The sequence below is a fragment of the Cherax quadricarinatus genome, chromosome 2, assembly GCF_038502225.1.
Source record: "Cherax quadricarinatus isolate ZL_2023a chromosome 2, ASM3850222v1, whole genome shotgun sequence".
In the NCBI taxonomy this organism is placed as follows: domain Eukaryota; kingdom Metazoa; phylum Arthropoda; class Malacostraca; order Decapoda; family Parastacidae; genus Cherax; species Cherax quadricarinatus.
This window is the reverse complement of record NC_091293.1, coordinates 58183835-58208631: the sequence shown is the minus strand read 5'-3', so window position 1 is coordinate 58208631 and position 24797 is coordinate 58183835. Positions and strand designations below refer to the sequence as shown.

General features: G+C 43.3%; 1 protein-coding gene across 8 annotated transcripts in view; it reads right to left on the bottom strand.

Annotated features, from left to right (window-relative positions):
* The window catches only part of Smyd5 (SET and MYND domain containing, class 5), a 182264-nt gene that overhangs the window by 145461 nt on the left and 12006 nt on the right, over window positions 1-24797 (bottom strand). For all 8 annotated transcript variants that reach the window (XR_008407784.2, XM_053783534.2, XM_053783614.2 and 5 more), the window contains exons 2-3: window positions 9619-9725; window positions 7761-7888 (exon numbers count right to left, since the gene is read on the bottom strand). Coding sequence is in view for 7 of the 8 variants with exons in the window: in XM_053783534.2 (XP_053639509.1) it covers window positions 7761-7888; window positions 9619-9690 (200 nt within the window). In the remaining variant the exon portion in view is untranslated. The remainder of the gene's footprint in view (window positions 1-7760; window positions 7889-9618; window positions 9726-24797) is intronic.

Sequence of the window (24797 nt, the reverse complement as noted above, 5' to 3'; positions counted from 1 at the left end):
TGTTAGTGCTATCGGTCTGTAGTTCTTTGCTGTTGCTTTACTGCCCCCTTTGTGGAGTGGGGCAATGTCTGTTGTTTTTAGTAACTGTGGGACGACCCCCATGTCCATGCTCCCTCTCCATAGGATGGAAGAGGCTCGTGATAGGGGCTTCTTGCAGTTCTTGATGAACACGGAGTTCCATGAGTCTGGCCCTGGGGCAGAGTGCATGGGCATGTCATTCATCGCCTGTTCGAAGTCATTTGGCGTCAGGATAACATCGGATAGGCTTTTATTAACCAAATTTTATGGCTCTCTCATGAAAAATTCATTTTGATCTTCGACTCTCAGTCTGGTTAGCGGCTTGCTAAAAACTGAGTCATATTGGGACTTGAGTAGCTCACTCATTTCCTTGCTGTCAACTGTGTAGGACCCATCTTGTTTAGTAGGGGCCCAATACTGGACGTTGTTCTCGACTTTGATTTGGCATAGGAGAAGAAATACTTTGGGTTTCTTTCGATTTCATTTATAGCTTTTAGTTCTTTCCGCGATTCCTGACTCCTATAAGATTCCTTTAGCTTAAGTTCGATGCTTGTTATTTCTCTGACCAGTGTCTCCCTACGCATTTCAGATATATTGACCTCTTTTAGCCGCTCTGTTATTCTTTTCCGTCGCCTGTAAAGGGAGCGCCTGTCTCTTTCTATTTTACATCTACTCCTCCTTTTTCTTAGAGGAATAAGCCTTGTGCATACATTGAGTGCCACCAAGTTAATCTGTTCTAGGCATAAGTTGGGGTCTGTGTTGCTTAGTATATCTTCCCAGCTTATATCAGTTAGGACTTGGTTTACTTGGTCCCACTTTATGTTTTTGTTATTGAAGTTGAATTTGGTGAATGCTCCCTCGTGACTAGTCTCATTATGTTGGTCTGGGGCTCCACGCATACATGTCTGAACCTCAATTATGTTGTGATCTGAGTATATTGTTTTTAATATGGTGACATTTCTTATCAGATCATCATTGTTAGTGAAGATGAGGTCTAGTGTATGCTCCAGTCTAGTAGGCTCTATTATTTGCTGGTTTACATTGAATTTTGTGCAGAGATTTAAAAGCTCATGTGAGTGTGAGTTTTCATCAGAGCTGCCTCCTGGTGTTATTACTGCAACAATATTATTTGCTATATTCCTCCATTTTAGGTGCCTTAAGTTGAAATCCCCCAGGAGCAAGATGTTGGGTGCAGGAGCTGGAAGATTTTCCAGACAGTGGTCAATTTTTAGCAGCTGTTCCTGGAATTGCTGGGATGTTGCATCCGGAGGCTTGTAGACTACCACAATGACTAGGTTTTGGTTCTCGACCTTTACTGCTAAAACTTCCACAGCATCATTTGAGGCATTTAGCAGTTCTGTGCAAACAAGTGACTCTGCAATGTACAAGCCAACCCCCCCCCCTTTTGCCTGTTCACTCTGTCACATCTGCATAGGTTGTAACCTGGGATCCATATTTCGTTGTCCAAGTGATCCTTTATGTGGGTCTCAGTGAAAGCCGCGAACATTGCCTTTGCCTCTGCAAGCAGTCCACGGATGAAAGGTATTTTGTTGTTTGTTGCTGGCTTTAGACCCTGTATATTTGCAAAGAAGAATGTCATCGGACTGGTGGTATTGTTGGTACTGGGGGGAGATTTTTTTTCCGGCATTAGTATCTGTATCTGCTGGTTTGGAGTGGAGGCCATCGACTGTGGTTCCACTCCAGGAATGACTGGATTTGGTGTATGATTTCTGCCATTTCCTGCCAGTTTTTTTCCTTCCTGGCACTAAAAAATCTCTCCCTCTTGAGTGGCTGTGGCTACCCAGGTTTTCCCATGGCCTGGATGTTTTGTATCTTTTTTTACCCTTTAGATGGTGTGCCTGGCAATTTAAGTTATAGCACAGTCTTTCCTGTACTGAAGAGGTACACATTTCAGGGTGAAAAAGCTTACAGGAAGGGAGTTTGCATTTTCCTATTGTCATATGTGCATGGCATTTTCTAGGGTGGTCATAGTTGCACGTCCCGTCTGTTTTTCCAGATTTCCCATGTCTGCAGATACCAAGTGCATAGCATGTGCACAGGCTTGGTTTCCGTTTGCCTTGGGTTTCTGTGACTGTATTCCCTGTTGGTGCATGTTTCCCTGTCTTATTCCTATCCTCCCTAGCACCAACAATGGAGCTCCCACCAGTTGTTTTTGGTAATATATCCTCACTATTGCTAGTGGAGTCCTCTTGTTTGCTATTACCTGTGGTATTTCTAGTTTGCAATATTGGTTTTATCTTATCTTTGACTACACTTGTTTCCCCACTACGGCTCCTGTCCCCTACGAGGTCATTTATATGTATTCCTTCCTCCATATAATTCCCGACTACCTGGACAAAATCTCCAGCTTCACCATTACTGTCTCCCAGGACAGCACCTCCAGCTTCACCATTACTGTCTCCCAGGACAGCACCTCCAGCTTCACCATTACTGTCTCCCAGGACAGCACCTCCAGCTTCACCATTACTGTCTCCCAGGACAGCACCTCCAGCTTCACCATTACTGTCTCCCAGGACAGCACCTCCAGCTTCACCATTACTGTCTCCCAGGACAGCACCTCCAGCTTCACCATTACTATCTCCCAGGACAGCACTATCAGCCCCACATTTACTGACTACCAGGACATCACCTCCAGCCTTACAGTTTCTGACTACATGGCCAGTATCAAGGGCAACACCATTCAGCCCAGACTTTTTATGTTCCCACCTGTTGTAGAAAGCTTCCAGGTTGTCTATGAAAGCAGCTTTGATGTTATCCTCTTTTAATACCCTTGTGATTTTAGTCCACAGATTTTCCTCATTTGGGCATACCCAAAAACACTTCCCTGTTTTAATACTGCTTGTAGCTAGTTCTTGGATATCTGCACAAGGGGCGCGACACCAATTTCCACAAAAATGACAATTTATCCATGTGGAAGCCCGTTTGTTTGATTGACTGCAGACTATACAGAGCTTCATAATGATTTGAATGTTTGATTTACTGTAATTCTACTAGCAACCTCTTGAATACTCTATTAATAACCTCCTTAAGTGAAGCTCTAGCTATTTGTATTTCTATTTCTAACTGTACTTGTATATTGGACAGCTTACCGTGTACGTTCCTGATTTATATTTATTGTTTGTGTTTGATAAGGGCGCCTACAACCCCATCCGTTTACAGTCTGCTTTATTGTCCAACGAATCCGTTTGAAACCAGTCGAGGGTTCGGACCATCAAGGGTTCGGACCAGTTGAGGGTTCGGACCAGTCAATCTGATCTGATCAGTGGGTCACTTATTTAAAACATACTAGTCGGTGATTTGGGCTAACACATGAAGGATCTACTTGAAATTATCTACCCGAGTAATATGTGATTTGATTGATACAAAAGTATAACTTGCGTGTTGAAGAGCCGGTGATTTCTGGCAGCTCCTACAATGACGAACGGTCGAGCCTCAACCCTTGTTTATCAATCGCTGTATCTAGCTTTTCTAGTTTTTTTTTTTCGTCTCCACCACAATAAATGCTATATTATCACTATAGTTGACTGGTGGAAATTTTGGAGGAAGGACGCTTTTCTGTAGTAATAATTACTTCTCATTGTGTATATTGCGACCGCTGGTAACTACAGGTTATATGAAATTCACAGTATACGTCTGGTATTTCAAGAAAAAGAAACTAATGAAAGTCACTCCACTCCACTAAGTACCATTATAATACTGGTTAGTTGCTACTACAACACTGTATTCTGCTATTCACTGGTATCACTAGATTATATGCGAGTACACTAGCAAGCCAGGAAGATTATTAAAACAGCTGACCACTGTGGTAAGTTTCTGGCGACTTCTGGCACCTGCCAAATCAAAGTCAAGAACAACATCTAGTATTGGGCCCCTACTTAAACAAGATGGGTCCTACACAAATGACAGCAAGGAAATGAGTGAGCTACTCAAGTCCCAATATGACTCAGTTTTTAGCAAGCTGCTAACCAGACTGAGAGTCAAATATCTAAATGAATTTTTTATGAGAGAGCCACAGAATTTGGTAAACACAAGCCTATCTGATGTTATCCTGACACCATATGACTTCGAACAGGCGATAAATGACATGTCCATGCACTCTGCCCCAGGGCCAGACTCATGGAACTCCGTGTTCATCAAGAACTGCAAGAAGCCCCTATCACATGCTTTTACCATCCTATGGGGAGGGAGCATGGACACGGGGGTCGTCCCACAGTTACTAAAAACAACAGACATAGCCCCACTCCACAAAGGGGGCAGTAAAGTAATAGCAAAGAACTACAGACCGATAGCACTAACATCACATATCATAAAAATCTTTGAAAGGATCCTAAGAAGCAAGATCACCACCCATCTAGATACCCATTAATTACACAACCCAGGGCAACATGGGTTTAGAGCAGGTCGCTCCTGTCTGTCCCAACTACTGGATCACTATGACAAGGTCCTAGATGCACTAGAAGACAAAAAGAATGCAGATGTAATATATACAGACTTTGCAAAAGCCTTCGACAAGTGTGACCATGGCGTAATAGAGCACAAAATGCATGCTAAAGGAATAACAGGAAAAGTTGGTAGATGGATCTATAATTTCCTCACAAACAGAACACAAAGAGTAGCAGTCAACAGAGTAAAGTCTGAGGCGGCTACGGTGAAAAGCTCTGTTCCGCAAGGCACAGTACTCGCTCCCATCTTGTTTCTCATCCTCATATCTGACATAGACAAGGATGTCAGCCACAGCACCGTGTCTTCCTTTGCAGATGACACCCGAATCTGCATGACAGTGTCTTCCATTGCAGACACTGCAAGGCTCCAGGTGGACATCAACCAAATCTTTCAATGGGCAGCAGAAAACAATATGAAGTTCAACGATGAGAAATTTCAATTACTCTGATATGGTAAACATGAGGAAATTAAAACTTCATCAGAGTACAAAACAAATTCCAGCCACAAAACAGAGTGAAAAACCAACATCAAAGACCTGGGAGTGATCATGTCAGAGGATCACACCTTCAAGGACCATAACATTGTATCAATCGCATCTGCTAGAAAAATGACAGGATGGATAATGAGAACCTTCAAAACTAGGGATGCCAAGCCCATGATGACACTCTTCAGGTCGCTTGTTCTATCTAGGCTGGAATATTGCTGCACACTAACAGCACCTTTCAAGGCAGGTGAAATTGCTGACCTACAAAATGTACAGAGAACCTTCACAGCGCGCATAACGGAGATAAAACACCTCAATTACTGGTAGCGCTTGAAGTTCCTGAACCTGTACTCCCTGGAATGCAGGTGGGAGAGATGCATGAATATATACGCCTGGAAAATCCTAGAGGGGCTAGTACCGAACTTGCACACGAAAATCACTCACTACGAAAGCAAAAGACTCGGCAGATGATGCAACATCCCCCCAATGAAAAGCAGGGGTGTCACTAGCACGTTAAGAGACAACACAATTACCAACAGACCCCTGGCTGTCTTCAAGCAGGCACTGGACAAGCACCTAAAGTCGGTACCTGACCAGCCGGGCTGTGGCTCGTACGTTGGATTGTGTGCAGCCAGCAGTAACAACCTGGTTGATCAGGCTTTGATCCACCATGAGGCCTGGTCACTGACCGGGCCACGGGGGAGTTGACCCTTGGAACTCTCTCCAGGTAAACTCCAAGTAAACAACACTATCTCCCGCTAACTGTTTATCGTTGATCCATACCAACAATAACCTCTCCACATCTTCGATTATTGGTAATCTTTGTTTCATTAGCATATTTACCCCTTTTGCAACATTAGCTTCCTTGATTTCTACTTTCTTTGCCAGGATGGAGGTGATTGTTGATTTCAACTTCCCATACATCCCGGCAAGCTGGAGCACACATACACCACTTTCGTACTTTGCTACAATTTCTTTCTTGAATTCTATCATATTTCTCACTTTCTTTACCAAAGGGCTGGCACTAGGAACTTTCTTTGGGCCTATGGTGGCTTGTTTTGCAGTCACACTCAATAAACAACCACAAAAAACAATGGATTATAACAAAATGTTTAGATGAATGCACAGAGTGTTGCTCACTCACCCAGAGACACAGCCAGACTGACTCATGAACATGGCGGAATGGCAGGCGGACGTGTCCAATATGGCCGACTTCCAAGATGCCGGCTGAAATCCAGGATAGAATTTCAGCCAAAAAAAGCGGCCAAAATCCGATTTGACCGATATTTGCACAGGCAGATATCCAGGAGTTCACTGTATCATGAAAAGAAACAAAATACAGGAGGCCCTCCACATTTACGAGGGTAAGGGGATCATGAACCTCGCGAATCTTGAAAATTCGTGAATGTTTGGTGCACAAATATGATGTAGGGAAATATAATAACAGCATTTGCTTAGCCTAACAATACTGTTTCCTTAATTTATTGAACCACAAACAATCACAAAACACATGAAAACATCATAAAATATTGTATATACATGTTATGATTTAATAACAAATAATGAACAAACAAAACAATCACCACTCATATGGTTAGGCAGATGAACTCTGACGACTTGTGGTGATGATAGTTAGCCATGCAGTTACTGATGACAGTTGAATAGAGGTCATTATATGGAGTGTAACTGTACAGCATGATGAGTCTAGTGTGTGGATTTCAACTCTTCACTGCCAGCGTCACCGCTGACATCGCTAGAGTCAGAGTTAGCAATGGAGTCAGATTCTGCCATGGGTTGAGGTTCAGGCGAGGCAGTAGGGGTAACGGCAGGGGTAGTGGCAAGCTTCCTTGTGAAGAACATTGTGATGGGTAACTGAGACCGTTTCCTCTTCATATCTACAGAGTTTTGTAGGGAATTATGCTCCTATCAATGTCGCTCATCACCTTCAAAGCCCTCAACATCGATGGGTTGTAAAAAAATTGTTTGAGCTGTGCTGTCTTTCTCATCGCTTGCCCTAGTTTATCAAACCATCCTTTACATGTTAGGAAGTCAGGATGGGTGATGGTAGGACATCCTGGTTCTGCACTGGTGTTAGCCTCATGACTAGCCAACGTATCATACAAAATCTTTCCCTTTGCACAAATAGCACTGCTGTCTATGGGAATTCCTTTTCTATTTTGATCTGAAATCCACACAAATTTTGCTGATTCCATCTTAGACATCACACTTTCTTACTTGTAACACTTGCTTGGCTGAGGGAGGAGCAGCAGATGCTAGTGCCACCCTAATCTTTGCCTCATATTTCTTGATAGAGCACACTGTGCTTTCGTTTGCATTAAACAATTTTCCAATGGCAGAATTGCTCAAATAACCTGCCCTACACTTGTCTAGCAATTTCACCTTCTCCAGATTCATGACTTTCTTTGAGCGCTTAAGGGTTGGCTCATCAATAGCAGTTGCTGCTTGCTTGGGGGCCACACTTGCACCACCACACAAACACACATGCATGGTAGGACAACAGTAACTGGACACGACCGACGTGAACAGTAACTGGACAATGACTGAGTGGCGGACTGGCAGGCTGTTGGTTGAGGGGGTAAGAGGGAGGGTAGCCAGGATGCGGCGGGAAGTGGTTTTCCTGTACTTTTTCCCACATTTGTTTGGTAAATATGATCGGGCAGCTGGACATTCGACAATGTTCAAAGCTCACAAAAGTGGAACTTGTGAAAGTGGAAGGCTAGCTGTAATCAATATTCCAGATATATCATAGGAGAAAGCCTTTAGTTTAACTTACCTCATACAAAAGTCACATGCAAGGTATCCATAGGCTGCATTCCATAAAAATTGACAGGACACCAGCGGTCTCTCTTCAAAGATAACTTCTCCAGACTTAAAATCACGAGTAGCAAACAGCCCTTTACCCTGTAAGTATCAATTTATTCATATCTTATCAATATAAAAATCATCCTCACTCACTATTTGACAAAATAATACATATACAACTGTCTAAAGTTCATAATCTATACCATGTACATTTTACACCTGCAGTGGTACCTTGACCTACGAGTGCCCCAAAGTACAAGTTTTCCAAGTTACGAGCCGTCACTCAGTCAATTTTTTGCTCTGAGTTATAAGCCAAAATCTGATTTACAAGCGAGCTTCAGATACACCGCCTCTAGTTGGCGCAGCGAATGCCACAACATCCTCTCAGCAGAGCACATGTTTACCTCGCCGTGGAAGCATCTCTCTTGTGTTGTGCTTGTACTGTATTTTGTGCTTTTTGTACAGTTATTATGCCAAATTTCTTTTTTCTAACCATGGGTCCTCAGAAAGTAAGTGCAAAGGACAGTGCTGAGAAGAGGAGGATGATGTTCATTGAATTAAAGCATGAAATCATGGAAAAACACGAGGGAGGTGTGCGGGCAGTGAGATAAAGGAAATGTTGGGAATCTGGGAGAGACTTTCCGAGTTTATTGAAAGGAAACACCCAGAGAAAGTTGCAACTGGCCATGCGTCAGCACTATTTAATGACACTTGTCTAACTCATTTCCAAAACATTCTGAAAGGGAGGATGAAACAAACCTCCTTGGACTGGTTTTTATTGAAACACCCCGCAGATGAAAGTGAGGAAAGCATGGAGAAAAATGAAAAAAAAAAACAGTGAAAAGTGAAATGAAAAAAAAAAATTGTAGCAATTAAGTTCAGTGATAAAGTGTAGCATTAAGAGTGTAGCAAGTAAGTTAAGCAATTAAGTGTTAGAAAAAGCACAAAACAATACGAACTCTTTCAATCTCCTCTACCTATCTTTTCCACCCTCCACCAGCATCTGTTCTCTAAGGTAAATACGTACACTTTGTAAAACCAGTTCATTTATTACATTCTCTAATATGTTTTATGTTTTTATACAATATTTCTTATTTATAAAAAGATTATTTCAGTGTTTTCCTTATGAAACTATTGATTTAGTGCAGTTAGCCTCACAAACACTCTGTTTTCTCTTATAATAAAACCTCAGAAGGGAAAGCATGGGAAGATATGGTCAGAGCGATAATAATTTTTATCTCGGAAGTGGCCGCCACCACTTGTCACATAATGACATATTTTATTCATTCTAGAGTATATATCACGTTTCTATGTTATTTATACTGTTTATTATGTCATATTAGATCAATTGTGATAGATAAATAAGCCATAGAGTTCATATTAGCATTATATTGAAGTATTTTCTCTTGCCTCCCCAGAGCCAGGAATTCCGTTGTAACAGATTATTGGCATTTCAATTAATTTCAATGAGGAAAACTGATTTGATATAGGAGGAAATTGAGCTATGAGCTAGGTCACAGAATGGATTAAACTCATAAGTCAAGATACCACTGTATTAATATTACAGGATAATTTAAAAAGACTGATCATGTAATACTGAATTTATGAGATATTTTGTACAGTATACAGTACAATAAATGAAAAACAAGTTTATTTGCAAATAAGATTTTTTTACAGATTCTAATAGCAGTGCAATAGTGTACACATTTACAAATTCAAACAAGAACAGCATTCTGCATGTAAGATAATGCATTCTGCAAGAAGCAAAGCATGAATTATATGGGAAAACCTGAATAATCATGTTGGGGAATAATTAACAATGTACTCACAACTGGATCTCCAATTATCCGGACCTCAACACCAGTGTCCTCACTTTCAACTGTCACTTCCTTAGTTGCCATTTTCACACTTCACAAGGTATTTTCTCTAGGAACACCTAAAATTATAAAAAAAATATATTTAGCATGTACGTACTCAATTAACCCCTTAACTGTCCAAATGTAGATATACATTCTCTCGCCCAGCCCTCCCAATATTTTGGAAAAAAAAAAAATTTTACATAATGTAAAAAAAAAAATTTAGAGTCAGTACTTATGGAGATATAATGCCACAAAGTCGGCGCTTGTTCCTCACTTGACGGCAACATGAAGCGCTGCCGCTTGCAGAAGCGTTGCCGATATACTCTTCTTCTCATTTTTTTTTTTAATTTATATAATTTTTATGTTCTGATAATTACAATTTGTAGTAGTTCTTGTGATTTCATAGCCAATCTTTGTTCTGACACTAATATTAGGTACTGAAATAGTACTCAAATAGTCACAGAGACAGGTGAACATTTTCACCTACCTTAGTCACATACTATTGTCTAGAAATATATACATAGAATTTATAGGTCCCAGTAATGTTTTCGACACGCGAGTGTAAGACGAGTGCCACTCCACTGCTGACAGTGCAGCTGTGGAATGACAGTTGATGATCGTGCACTGCCTTGGCTTTATTTGTTTTTACTGTTACACATAAACATGTCTGTTACACATAAACATGTCTGTCTGTCCATCTGTCTGTCTGTCTAGCTTTCTGTTTATCTCTGTCTCTGCTTATCTGTCTTTCTGTCCCTCTGCTTGTCTCTCTTTCTGTCTCAGAGAGAGCGACTTGTGAACCAACAGGCATTACACATGATCCAGAGAGACAGAGTAGTCACGTCTGATTCCTGAACAAGTGAAAATGAGTATTACTTGCCAGTCATGCTTATTATGCATTATATCTACAAGCACAGTACAGTGAACCCCCAACTTACAATATTAATCCATTCCAGAGAGCTCATCATAAGACGAGATTATCATAAGTCGAATTAATTTTCCCCATAAGAAATAATGGAAATCCAATTAATCCGTTCCCGACACCCAAAAGTATGAAAAAAAAAATTTTAACACATGAAATATACATTTTCCTACACACAAAAAGGATACATACTAAATGAAGAATACTAAGTACTAAATGAAGAATAAATGACACTTACCTTTATTGAAGCTGTAGTGATGTCAGCAACTATGCTGACATGATGAGATGGGAGGAGGGGAGATGGAAGTGTATTAATTTCTGGAAGGGGACTCCCCTTCCGTAAGGACTTTAGGTAGCAAGTCCTTTTCTGGGGTTACTTCCCCCCTTCTTTTAATGCCACTGGGAACAACTCGAGAGTCACTGGACCTCTGTCGCACCAAAAATCTGTCCATAGAGCTCTGTACCTCGTGTTCCTTTAAGATTTTCCTAAAGTGGTTCACAATATTGTCATTGTAAAAGTCACCAGCACGGCTTGCAATAGCCGAGTCTGGGTGATTTTCCTCCATAAAGGTTTGCACCTTTGACCACATTGAACACATTTCCTTAATCGTTGAAGAAGGCAACTTCCTCCATTTCTCTCTCCCCTCCTCTGAAGCAATTTCCTTAGTTGTGGCCTCTTGCTGTCGCAGATGCTCTTGCAGCTCATCAGTGGTTAGTTCTTCACTGTCATCCTCCATCCTCCCCACTAACCTCCAACCCCAAGGACTTCCCCAATGCCACAACAGATTCCACAACTGGCATAGGTTCCTGAAGGTTAGCCCCAAACCCTTCAAAATCCCTCTCTTCTACACATTGTGACCACAATTTCCTCCAAGCAGAGTTCAAGGTCCTCTTAGTTACTCCCTCCCAAGTCTTACCTATAAAGTTTATGCAACTGAGGATACTAAAGCGATCTTTCCAAAACTCTCTTAGGGTCAATCGAGTGTCTGAGGTCACTGTAACTGATTTCATCAACAATATGAACAACACACTTCTCATACCAACAATAACTAAACCAACCAGGCTCACTGAGACAAGTGCAAACATAATAGACCACATATGGACCAATATACTAGCCCCCCTTAAATCAGAGATAATCACAGACAGCACTACAGACCACTACCCTACCTTCCTCTTAACAAACATTAGTAAACCACCACTGGAATACAAAAAAGTTTCATTTAGACTCCATGACGAGGCCTCAATAAGGAAGTTCACAGCAGACCTAGAGACTGTTGACTGGCCTACAGAATTCTCCAAGGCCAATGGTACTGACGATTGGGCAGACATTTTTCTTAACAAATTACTTAGACTATACAGCAAACATTGCCCTATAAAAAAGAAACAGATCATGAATAAACGGCTCAGTTGCCCATGGCTAACCAGCAGCATTCTGAAATCCATTGCTAAGAAACACCAATATGAAAAGCAATATAGACAGGCCTTAATACACAAAAATATTCTTAAACACTATTCATCAGTTCTCACCAAAGTAATAAATAAAGCCAAACAACTGGACTACTCCAGCAGATTCACTGACACAAGAGGAGATATAAAAAAGACCTGGAAAGCACTTCCAGATTCTGGGCACCCACAAACTGAAAAAAACAAGAATATTGTCTTAACTAAACCTAATGAAACACCACTGCATCCCACTGATACAGCTAACAAGATAAATGACTTCTTCTCAACTATAGGATCTAATCTTGCCAGTAAAATCCCATGTACCAACGCCCATGCCAGGGACTACCTAGATGGGAATTTCCCAAATTCCTTCTATCTTGTACCAACTGAGCCCACCAAAGTCACCGAGATTATAAGGTCACTTAACCCACTGACTGTCGCAACCCCCAATCCTGAGGTGTCTCCTGGCGTCGCAAAATTTCAAAGAAAAAAAAATTATTTTTTCTTATGAAACGATAGAGAATCTTTTCCCGATTGTAATGACACAAAAAAAAACTAAATTTGATGGAAAACTGACGGAATTACGCTCTCGTGAAGTTAGTGACCTCAGCGGTATTTACAAATCGGCGATTTCGCCCACTTTGAGCCCTATTTTCGGCTAATTCCATTGTTCCAGTCGACCAAACTCATAGTTATTTCTTTAGAACTCTGTTTTTTCTATCGACTGAGTACAAGAAACTGCCCATTTACTGATTTCAACTACCCAATAATGTGGTCAGAAATTTGCAATTTGGCCAATTTCACGAAAATTACAAAATATGACAATTTCAAAATAAGGTCCAGAATGAACAATGCAGACATTCCTGGCTCTAAAATAACATTTTCTTTGTTCATCAGTCATGTCTCAAGGCCCCTCTGATACTACTCTTGCTTTCTATTTTGAATTTTTATTCAAACAAAAAATAGAAGATTTACTATTATGCAGACTACTGCAATACTGTAATAATTGTATAAATAACATCAACCCATTCATGACTGCATATTAGAATGGCTAGTTGGACATTTATTGGACAATGACACCATCTGTTTTCTTTTGAAAATCGGCAAAAATCAAACATTTCCCCTACTTTGAGCTCCATTTCCAGGTTTTTTTTATAGTAAAATCAATCAAAATCACCTCTATTTCTATAACATGTTTTCCATTCTATCAAATGAGACCAAGAAAACGAGAATACAATCATAAATACTATACGAAAATAGACCACAAAGTCGGCATTTTAATTAAAAAAAGGTCAGTTTTTTTTTTTTCTCATTATGCACTGCGTGCTCCAGGATTTTTTTTTATATGGTGCACACTGACCACACAGACCCATTCTCTCACATGTGGGCCTACCAGCTTTCTCCTGCTTGATTTGAAGCCGCTAGAATTTATGAGTATATATACATGAGTATATATGACACTCTTCAGGTCACTTGTTCTATCTAGGCTGGAATATTGCTGCACACTAACAGCACCTTTCAAGGCAGGTGAAATTGCCGACCTAGAAAATGTACAGAGAACTTTCACGGCGCGCATAACGGAGATAAAACACCTCAATTACTGGGAGCGCTTGAGGTTCCTAAACCTGTATTCCCTGGAACGCAGGAGGGAGAGATACATGATTATATACACCTGAAAAATCCTAGAGGGACTAGTACCGAACTTGCACACGAAAATCACTCACTACGAAAGCAAAAGACTTGGCAGACGATGCACCATCCCCCCAATGAAAAGCAGGGGTGTCACTAGCACGTTAAGAGACCATACAATAAGTGTCAGGGGCCCGAGACTGTTCAACTGCCTCCCAGCACACATAAGGGGGATTACCAACAGACCCCTGGCAGTCTTCAAGCTGGCACTGGACAAGCACCTAAAGTCAGTTCCTGATCAGCCGGGCTGTAGCTCATACGTTGGTTTGCGTGCAGCCAGCAGCAACAGCCTGGTTGATCAGGCTCTGATCCACCAGGAGGCCTGGTCACAGACCGGGCCGTGGGGGCGTTGACCCCCGGAACTCTCTCCAGGTAAACTCCAGGTAATACGTCAAACACGGTACCTCGTAAGACGTATATATATGACCACGACAGTCAAAGGGTTAAAAATAACTCAGGGAATCTGTCTCATGTCCCACCATTATTGTACAAGCGAGTGGTCCATGTCCTTTCGCAGGCTATTTCATTACTTTTTAACAAGTCACTAGAAACTAGCACCTTGAGAGCTCGGCCGGCATTGGTGGAGTGTGGACGTGTCTTCTGAAGGTTCCTCAGTTGTTACTTGGTGGTGTAGGCCCTATTTAGGCTCTGCTTCACCGTCTTCCTTTTCTTGTGTGCTTGTGTTGTCATTGTCTTCTCCTTCAGGCGGTGTTGTGTGGCCCATTTATGGGGGGTTCGACTGAGATGTCGTTCGCCCTCATAGGGAGGGACCCCCCTCCTGTCTCTACTCAGTTGACAACTGTCTCACTACCGTCGGACCAAGATATGGCTAGTGTGCCCCCTACTGGGATAAACAAACGGGCCCTTGAGGTTGACGACGGTGCCAGACCCCTGTCTAGCCCAAAACGCCAACCCACCACTTGTCCAGACTATGCTCCTTCTCCTCATATTACTCCAGACGTGATGGTGGTTCTTGTGCATCCTAAGGATGGCGGTATGCCCTTCACCAACCCACGGGACATCACCAACGCCATCAGTGGATCTCCTTTCGGCAAGGCTTGCATAGATGGGGGCGTCCAACAACTCGGTAGGGGTGCAGCCCTAAGGCTCCGGCTCCATTGTAAGTCTTTTCTGGCTAGAAATTTGCCACTAAATGCCATTCATGTTCTAAGATTTCCTGTTCTTCCTTATACTTTTCCTTTACTCTGGTGTTGGAAATGTTTCCTTTTCAGGCATGGAGTTGTCTTGCCGTGGTAAGGTAAGATGTGCGAGCTGCAGCGGGTTTCACCCAGTAGTTAAAGACGGCATTACCTGTACCCGCCTGGCTTCATGCTACTTCTGTAAGGGGAACCACAAGGTTACCTCCAAGTCTTGCCCGGCATATCACCAGGCTCTTGATCTGGCAAACTCAGCCAGGGCCCGGTCTTGTACGCTCGATGAATGTAACTCCTGCTTGTGGTCCATAAAGCCAGTCATAGTCCGTCAGCCCCTGCCTCCTTCGCCTCCAGTGCCCCCACTAAGGGAGTCTCCCCAACACCAACACGGCCAGGGCATCTGTACTCCGCAGCTGTGAGGGCTAATATCCCTGTTACAAATTGGTTTGGGGCTCTTGCAGACCTCTCTTTACCTTTAGAGGATTCCCCACCCCCAGGGCAACATCAACTTAGGGTGTCCTTGGACCCGGCTTCCATTGCGGAAATTATTGCACATGCCCCCCCCCTCATCCACAACGCACGTCCTCCCGTCGAGGTGGTACAGTTCCCAAATCAACTCGTTGTTCAGAACCCCACCCAGTTCAGATGGACATCCTACCTGACCCGGAGCCTCCCGTCTCGCAGCCGACTCCCCTCCCCAATTCTCCTCAACCCCAGCCTCGGCCTGTTTCCACTCCAGGACCCTTCATGTCTGAAGGTCCCGCTTTCTCACTCTCACCTGCCTGGGCTTTATTCCTTCATCCTATCCTCCTCCTGGTGGAAGAGGTGCTACATTCTTACCTCCAGGGCACCTCTTTTGTGACTGCATGTCTCTCGGTTCTCCCTCGCCTTATTGGGCTGCTTAGTTCACACACGTGAACCTTTCTCACCCCTCTGTTTTTCTTCTTTGGAATGCACATTCTGTACTGGGAAAGCTTCCACACCTTCAGAGGTATCTGGCTGAGGTACAGCCACTGGTGGTGGGTCTCTCTAAGACATGGTTACGCCCTCGACATTCTTTTCGGATGCCTGGTTTCACTGTTTACCGTAGGGATCGCCTTGAAGGGAGCGGAGGTGGCCTAGTTCTTCTTGTATGCAACCGGCTCCAGAGTACAACCCTCTCTCTCCAAGCCTATGAGAGTGGAGTGTTGGATACTCTGGCTGTGAGAGTTGCCTTGGGCACTCAGTGGTGCAACATACTCCTGATCTATAATCCGGGCAGGTCTGTTACACAAAGTGAATTTACCTATTACTTTGGACAATTCCGTGGTTCTACGCTTGTGATGGGAGACTTTAATGCAAGGCATCAGTTCTGGGAGCCATCCATTTCTTTGGGATCGGTGAATCCCACAGGTAGGGCCCTGTTCCAAACCCTCCACCCATCTCACCTTTCGTTGCTCACACCACCAGGTTTGGAGACTAGAGTGGATCCTTATACCAGGCGAGTTTCTACCCTAGACCTCGTTCTTGGATGTGGATATTTTACTACAGCTACTGTTACTGTAGGCCCCTTCATGGGGAGTGACCATCTTCCGGTACTTACTTCTACAAATGAAGCCTTAGCAGTGCCGGTGACGGCAGTTCGTTCACGATGGAAAATCACCCAGGCTGGTTGGGCAACCTATAATCGAGAACTTGCTGATTACAGCCTGCCTCAGGACTCCTTGCTGAATGAGGCTGTCGCGTCTCTGCAAGGGGCCATGCTTGAGGCAGGCTCGCATTCATTCTGTCTCTCTGGGAGCTTCTCCCGTTCACGGCCCCAGGTTCCATGGTGGAATGATGAGTGCCTCCGAGCAGTGAAGGCGGGTCAGACAGTGTGGGCACAGTGGCGGCGCCAACCCTCTCGGACTCAGCAGTTGGCTTACCGAAGGGCAGACGCTCTTTGTCGGCGAACCCTCCTCCAGGCGAAACGTGCAACCTGGGCTTTATTCTGTTCTTCTCTTTCTTTTCGTACCTCTGCCAGTCAGGCATGGGGTTTCTTCCACTCCATGTTGGGATCACGTTCTGTAAATACTTGTTCCCTGCTGGGGGAAGGAGTGACTCCACTCTTACCCCAGGACAAGGCTGAGACATTTGCAAATTTCTTTGGTCCTTTGTTTTCTCCTCCTCCTCCTCCTCCTCCTCTACCCTCTAAGATGATCAAATGGGGCCCTTTGCCACCTGCCATACCCGAGGTTCACTGCCAGGTGCTGGCATCTCCCTTTAGCTCCCATGAACTGCAGCGGGCACTTTCCCAACTTTCTTCCCACTCTTCTCCGGGGAAGGACAACTTACCCTATTCATTTATACTACATCTACCTCCCTCCTGTACAGAAGCTATGCTGGAGGTTTTCAATACCAGCTGGTATACAGGTGCAGGGCGGGATTAAGAAGTCTCCGGGCCCTAGGCTATTTGAGCTATGGGTAAGCGAAGCGACCCCTTCCAGCTTGGGGGTGGGGGGGGGGTCGGTGTGAGCCTGTTTAAGGTCTAATTAAATACATTCTGGCTATTTAGATTAAATTTAATAGGGAAAGTACATCAAGACAACCAAAACCATTTACCAACAGCCATTATAACTATTTTTTTTTTTTTTTTATTATCACACTGGCCGATTCCCACCAAGGCAGGGTGGCCCGAAAAAGAAAAACTTTCACCATCATTCACTCCATCACTGTCTTGCCAGAAGGGTGCTTTACACTACAGTTTTTAAACTGCAACATTAACACCCCTCCTTCAGAGTGCAGGCACTGTACTTCCCATCTCCAGGACTCAAGTCCGGCCTGCCGGTTTCCCTGAATCCCTTCATAAATGTTACTTTGCTCACACTCCAACAGCACGTCAAGTATTAAAAACCATTTGTCTCCATTCACTCCTATCTATAACTATCCTATAACTATCTTGTTAAATCATGCATTTTAAAGAGAATAAACTCAAGACAGCATAGTATTACTAGATTAGGCTATTAAAGTAGTGACATCATGTACCTATTATATTCAGCATAACCACTACAGCACTATTATTCCCTTCATAAATCACTGACCATTATTGTTATCATTGCATCATGCATAAGACTATCAAATCATATAAACCACAGAAAATTGGAGAGGAATCTCCCATACTCACCCATTAGCGGGAAAACACAGCTGTTCTGATGTAAACAAAGGCGTGTAAAGTGTTGCCATCTATGATTAGGTTTATTTATTTTTATTTTATTTTATTTCATTATTTATTTTTGTTTTGATTAATTTTTAAAAATCAATTTTACTCTCCAAACACTTGAACTTTTTAGGTAGGGACCCCTTTGCACTTGCACCATGTGCGCAGTCTTGGATGAGCCCCTGAACCCCTTGGACCGCGGGGCCCCCAAATGCGCGGGGCCCTAGGCAAATGCCTAGTTTGCCTATGCGGTAATCCGGCCCTGTACAGGTGTCTTCCCTGATATGTGGAAACACTCTCTTCTGGTTCCGATTCTAAAGCCGGGCAAGGATGATACCCAACCGAGCTCTTACCGGCCCATTGCTCTACTGCCCTGCTTGGGTAGTGCTGGAACGACTGGTGGCTACTCGTCTCTCTTGGTGGATTGAGGAACATGGCCTCCTTCCTGAAAACCAGAGTGGCTTCCGAGAAGGTCGATCCACCCTCGACCCTTTGCTTCAATTTACACAGCTTGTGCACATTTCATTTGAATGTCGGGAGTTCCTTTTAGCTGCATTTTTGGACCAACGCAGAGCATTTGACTCTGCATCACACACAGCGATTGTTTTCATGTTGGCCCTCATGGGGCTGACAGGAGCTCCCCTCTGCTGGATGCGCAACTTTTTGCAAGGGAGGACCTTTCATGTAGCAGTGGGTGGTGCTTTGTCCTCACCCAGTCCTGTATACCAGGGAGTGCCCCAGGGATCTGTTCTTAGCCCACTCCTTTTCTCCGTCTTATTGTCGGATCTCCCTTCCATCCAGCGAGTGCATACCCTGGTACATGCGGATAATGTGGCCCTTATGTGCAATGCCCCAGCTTTACTGACAGCACAGGAAACACTTCAGGGTGCCCTGCAATGCATAACATCATGGGCCACCACCTGTGGTTTGGAGGTTAGTGACACTAAGTCCAAGCTCTTATGCTTTACTAGACGCCGACTCCCCACTCTTCCATCAGTCTCATTGAATCAGATGCCAATCCCTTTGGTCTCTTCTCATCGTTGGTTGGGAGTCACCTTAGATGCACCATTCTTGACATGGAAGAAACACAAGCTCACTTATGCGAGTGAGGTGTATGGCTCGGCTTCTTCCTCCTCTCTTATCACTTAGACATTCTCCAGAATTCAGCCATCCGTAATATGCTGGGGGCATTACCCTCCACCCCTATTGCAGCCTTGGAAGCAGAGTAGGGGATAGTCCCTCTCTCGTCGGTGAGGACAGCGAGGAACTGTTTACAACTCCACCATATGGCCTCTCTGCCTTGTACTCACCTTTGTCGCCTCTCTCTACAGATGTGGGAGACAGCCTCTGTCCCCCCCCCCCCCATTTGGTTCAGCCTTCCTTTGTAGCCAGGGCCCAGCGTTCCCTGACCTGCCTTACTCTTCCTGCACTTGTGACTCCCTCCCCTCTCCACTCTCCAGCACCCCCCTGGCTGGACCTGACACGATACATCCACCTGGATTGGCACTACAGGAACAGGGAACCCCCTCAGTTAGTTGCATTTCTGTTTGAAGAGTTTCGCTCTGTTACATATGGCTCTTCATTCTCTGTCTACATGGATGGCTCGGCACGGTCCTCCCCCCCCCCTTCTACATCATCTGCGGCCTTCTTTGCTAATCTCTCCCTGTGTCAAACGTGGCAGTTGGACCCTGCTCATTCTGTTCTGACAGGGGAGCTCTTCACCATTCACCAGGCTCTGGCTTTTGTCCTAGATCACATTCCCCCACAACCACTGGTCCTCTTCTCTGATTCCCAATCTTCCCTGGCACTTTTGTGCTCTGCCCGTCCACGATCACTGCGCGTCCTCGTTCGTCAGACACAATCTCTCCTCCTGCGCTTCTTGCAGAGCCCAGGTTGGAGCATCTCCCTTCAGTGGGTTCCCGCCCATGTTGGAATCTGGGGCAATGAAGTGGCAGATCGGGCGGCCTCCCTCGTGCACATACTTCTTACTGTTACCCCTCTTGCCCTGGGCCACAGTGATTTCACAAGGGCTGTCTGGAAGGGAATCCGTCATCAGTGGCAAGAGGGCCTTGCACACTCCCTCTCTTCTTCAGCGTTGGGCTCTGTCCGAACTTTTAATGGCCCCTGCCCTTGGGCTCACCATCCCAACCGCTCGGTGGAAGTTGTACTGACTCGCCATCGAGTTGGGCACTCGCGACTAGTGGCTCATCTATATCGCCTTCAGATGACGGACTCTCCATACTGCCAGTGGTGTCCTTCACAGCCTGAGACGGTGGAACACTTCCTGCTGTGGTGCCCACGTTATCACTCTGCACAGACTACTCTCCGTGCGACCTTGCGCACACTTGGGGTGCACACTTTCACTCTACCTGTCCTCCTCAATGGGGAGGGGTTTCGCCCTCTGGACCGTCAGGAGATATTAGCTTGTACCTGCTCCTTCCTGCTGGCTTCAGGACATTTCAGAGACATATGATATTAGTCAAGGCATTCTTCCACTTTGGTCGATATTCCCTCTCCTAGCACTGGACGGCCGGGCTCGATACGGCGTATGCAGTCAGTGGCCCTGAAACCCGAACAGAAGAAGAACAACTAGCACCTTCCCGAAACTACTCAAGACAGCAAGGGTTACACCAATACATAAAGGTGGTGACCCTAGAGATGTAAACAACTATAGGCCAATATCAAACTTACCATTGCTATCCAAAATCTTCAAGAAACACAGGAGACTATATTCACTTATAACGGCACAAAACATACTCAACCCCTGCCAATTTGGATTCAGGAAAAATAAAAGCACTCATGAGGAAATTGTAAAAATGCTACATCTGCTTTACACAGCATTGGAAAATAAGGAATATCCACTAGGAATTTTTATTGACCTAAGAAAAGCTTTTGACACAGCAGACCACGGCATCCTACTCCACAAACTTCACCATTATGGTATAAGAGGCCATGCACTTGCATATTTCAAATCCTACCTTACTAATAGGTATCAGTATGTCTCAACTAAAGACACAGCATCATCAACACGGCCACTTGATACTGAAGTTCCGCAGGGAAGTGTCCTTGGACCCCTGCTCTTCCTCATTTACATCAATGATCTTCCAAACGTATCCCAACACCTGAAACCCATTCTCTTTGCTGACGACATGACTTATGTCATCTCTCACCCTAAGCTTGCCACCCTCAACACCATTGTTAAAGAGGAGCTGCTCAAAATATCGACTTGGATGACAGCCAATAAACTTACGCTTAACACTGACAAAACCTACTATATTATGTTTGGTAGCAGAGCAGGTGTTGCGCAACTTAACATTAAGATCGACAACACTCTAATTGCCAGACATAATGAGGGCAAATTCCTAGGCCTATACCTCGACAACAACCTGAATTTCGGCACCCATATCCAACACATAACAAAAAAAGTATCCAAAACAGTTGGGATCCTCTCCAAGATACGATACTACGTGCCGCAAAATGCCCTTCTCACACTATACCATTCACTCATTTATCCATACCTCACCTATGCTATTTGTGCTTGGGGATCAACTGCAACAACACACCTAAAGCCAAAAATAACCCAACAAAAAGTCGTAGTATGAATAATCACTAAATCCCATCCCTGGCAACACATCCCCCCACTCTTCATAGATCTAAACTTACTCCCTGTTCAGAACATCCACACTTACTACTGTGCAATCTACATCTACAGGACCTTAACCCTTTCAGGGTTTCGGCCGTACTAGTACAGCTTACGAGCCAGGGTTTTTGACGTACTAGTACACCTAAATTCTAGCGCCCTCAAATCTAGTGAGAGAAAGATGGTAGGCCTACATATGAAAGAATGGGTCCATGTGGTCAGTGTGCGTGGTATAAAAAAAATTCTGCAGCACACAGTGCGTAATGAGGAAAAAAAAAGTTGACCATGTTTTTGGATTAAAACAGCGACTTTGCACTGCATTTTTGTGTGGTATTTATTGTTGTATTCTAGTTTTCCTGGTCTCATTTTATAGAATGGAAGACATATTACAGAAATTGGGATGATTTTGATTGGTTTTACAAAGAAAAGTACCTTGAAATTGAGCTCAAAATAGCAGAAATATTCGATTTTTACCGAAGTTCAAAAGTAAACAAATCATGCTATGCATCCAATACACATCAAGTGCGCTGATACTATTTATACCATTTCTACACCAATGCAGTAGTCTACATAACAGTAAATCTTATTTTTTTGTGAGAATAAAAATTCAAAGTGGAAAGCAAAAGAATGTAAGAGGGGCATGGGGACGTGACTAATGAACAGAGGAAATGTTATTTTAGTGCCAGGAATATCTTTCTTGTTTATTCTGGACCCTATTCGGAAATTGGCATCTTTTGAAATGTGTGTGAAATTGGCAAAATTGCTAAATTCTGACCACCGTATTGGTAAATGGGTGGTTTCTTGTACTCATTCGATAGACAAAATGGAGTTCTAGCGAAATAGTTATGATTTTTGTAGACAAGTACACTGAACTGACCAAAAATATGGCTCAAATTGGGGAAAATCACCAATGCGTAAATATCGTAGAGACCGCTAACTTTGCGAGAGCATAATTCCGTAAGTTTTCCATCAAATTTCATAGTTTTTTCATAAGAAAATTTTTTTTTTTTTTTTTTTTTTTTTGAAATTTGGCCAACCCTGAGAACAAGTCTCTGAGAGGGTCTGTCGACCCTGAAAGGGTTAAATTCCAATATTAACCTTGACCTAAAACGCTTTCTTGATAGTTGTGACAGGACCCACAGGCATAACACCAGACACAAACATCTCTATGACATCCCCCGTGTCCGACTAAACCTTTACAAAAATTCAATGTATGTCAAAGGCCCTAAAATCTGGAACACCCTACCTAAAAACTCTAGAACTGCAGACACATTCATCACCTTCAAAACTACTGTTAGAAAACATCTTATCTCCCTGATACACCCCGTCAACTAACTACATAAAAACCACCTGGTGGTTCACACTTACACTCACTCACTCACCCATTTGACTACAGGCACAGAAATACGAATCTTAATCTTAAAATAATGATTCCTAACTAGTCATAAGTTTGCCTCTGATACTCCAATATAGAAACTATGTATTGTGCCAAAACAAAAGCATTCACAATGTTAAACTCACAAACTAGTATTTAGTCAACTTACTCCATAATTTGTAATAATTTAGGGTTAAGAATTAATCTAAGTTTGCCCGAAATGCCTAGCCATGCTAGGTGTCCTAGTGGCCCCCTCTGTAATTAGTATTTTATTACATGTAAACCACACAATAACCAAAATCTGTAAATCCTGCATTGTAATCCTTATAGAGAATAAACTTGATTGACTGATTGATTGACTGATTGATTCAAAGCACTTTTGAAACATTCCTTTGGTGTACAGTTTCTTGAAATTTGAAATGGCCTGCTGGTCCATGGGCTGAAGGAAAGGAGTGGTATTAGAAGGCAAAAACTTCACTTTCATGAAGCTCCACTCCCCCAAAATTTGCTCTGCCAAGTCTGAAGGATGACCAGGAGCATTGTCTAATACCAGGAGGCACTTAAGTTCCAATTTATTTTCCAGATAATTTTTCACAGTGGGGCCAAACACATGGTAAAACCAGACGTAGAAAAAGTCCCTAGTGACCCATGCCTTACTGTTTGCCCTCCACATCACACACAAATTAGCCTTGATGACATTGTTTTTTCTGAACACACTGGGAGTTTCAGAGTGATACACAAGTAAAGGCTTCACTCTGCAATCCCCACTAGCATTACTACACAACATTAAGGTTAGCCTGTCTTTCATAGGCTTGTGTCCTGGGAGTGCTTTTTCCTCCTGTGTAATGTAGGTCCTGTTTGGCATTTTCTTCCAAAACAGACCTGTTTCGTCACAATTAAACACTTGTTGGGGTTTCAATCCTTCAGCCTCTATGTACCCCATGAATTCCTGTACATATTTTTCAGCCACTTTTTAGTCCAAACTGGCAGCCTCACCATGCCTTATCAAACTATGTATGCCACTACAATTCTTAAATCTCTCAAACCAACCCTTGCTGGCCTTAAATTCACTCACATCACCATTAGTTGCAAGCATTTTTTTAATTAAATCATCATGCCATCTCCTGATTTCTGTTTTTCGTTTATCCACACCAATAACAGTCTCTCAACATCTTCGAGCACTTGCGATCTGCGTTTCGTAAAGATACTTGCACCTTTCGCAATAACAGCTTCCTTGATTGCCTTTTTGTTGGCCAGGATAGTAGTGACAGATGACTGGGGTTTGTTGTACAACCTAGCCAGCTCAGAAGCACGCACTCTACTTTCATACTTATTAACCCTTTCAGGGTCGAGAGGCCCTCTCCTAAACTTGTTCTCAGGGTCGAAAATTTTTCAGACAAAAAATATTATTTTTTCTTTTGAAAAGACAGAGAATCTTTTCCCAATCATAATGACACCAAAAGTATGAAATTTGATGGAAAACTTACAGAATTATGCTCTCTCAAAGTTAACGGTCTCGACAATGTTTACGCATCAGCGGTTTCATCCACTTTGAGCCCTATTTTCGGCCAATTCCAGTGTACTAGTCGACAAAAATCATAACTATTTCATTAGAATGAGTGGTTTCTTGTACTCATTCGATAGAATGATTACAAGAAACCACCCATTCACCGATTTCAACTATCCAATAAAGCGGTCAGAAATTAGCAATTTTGCCAATTTCACAAATTTCAAAAGATGCCAATTTCCAA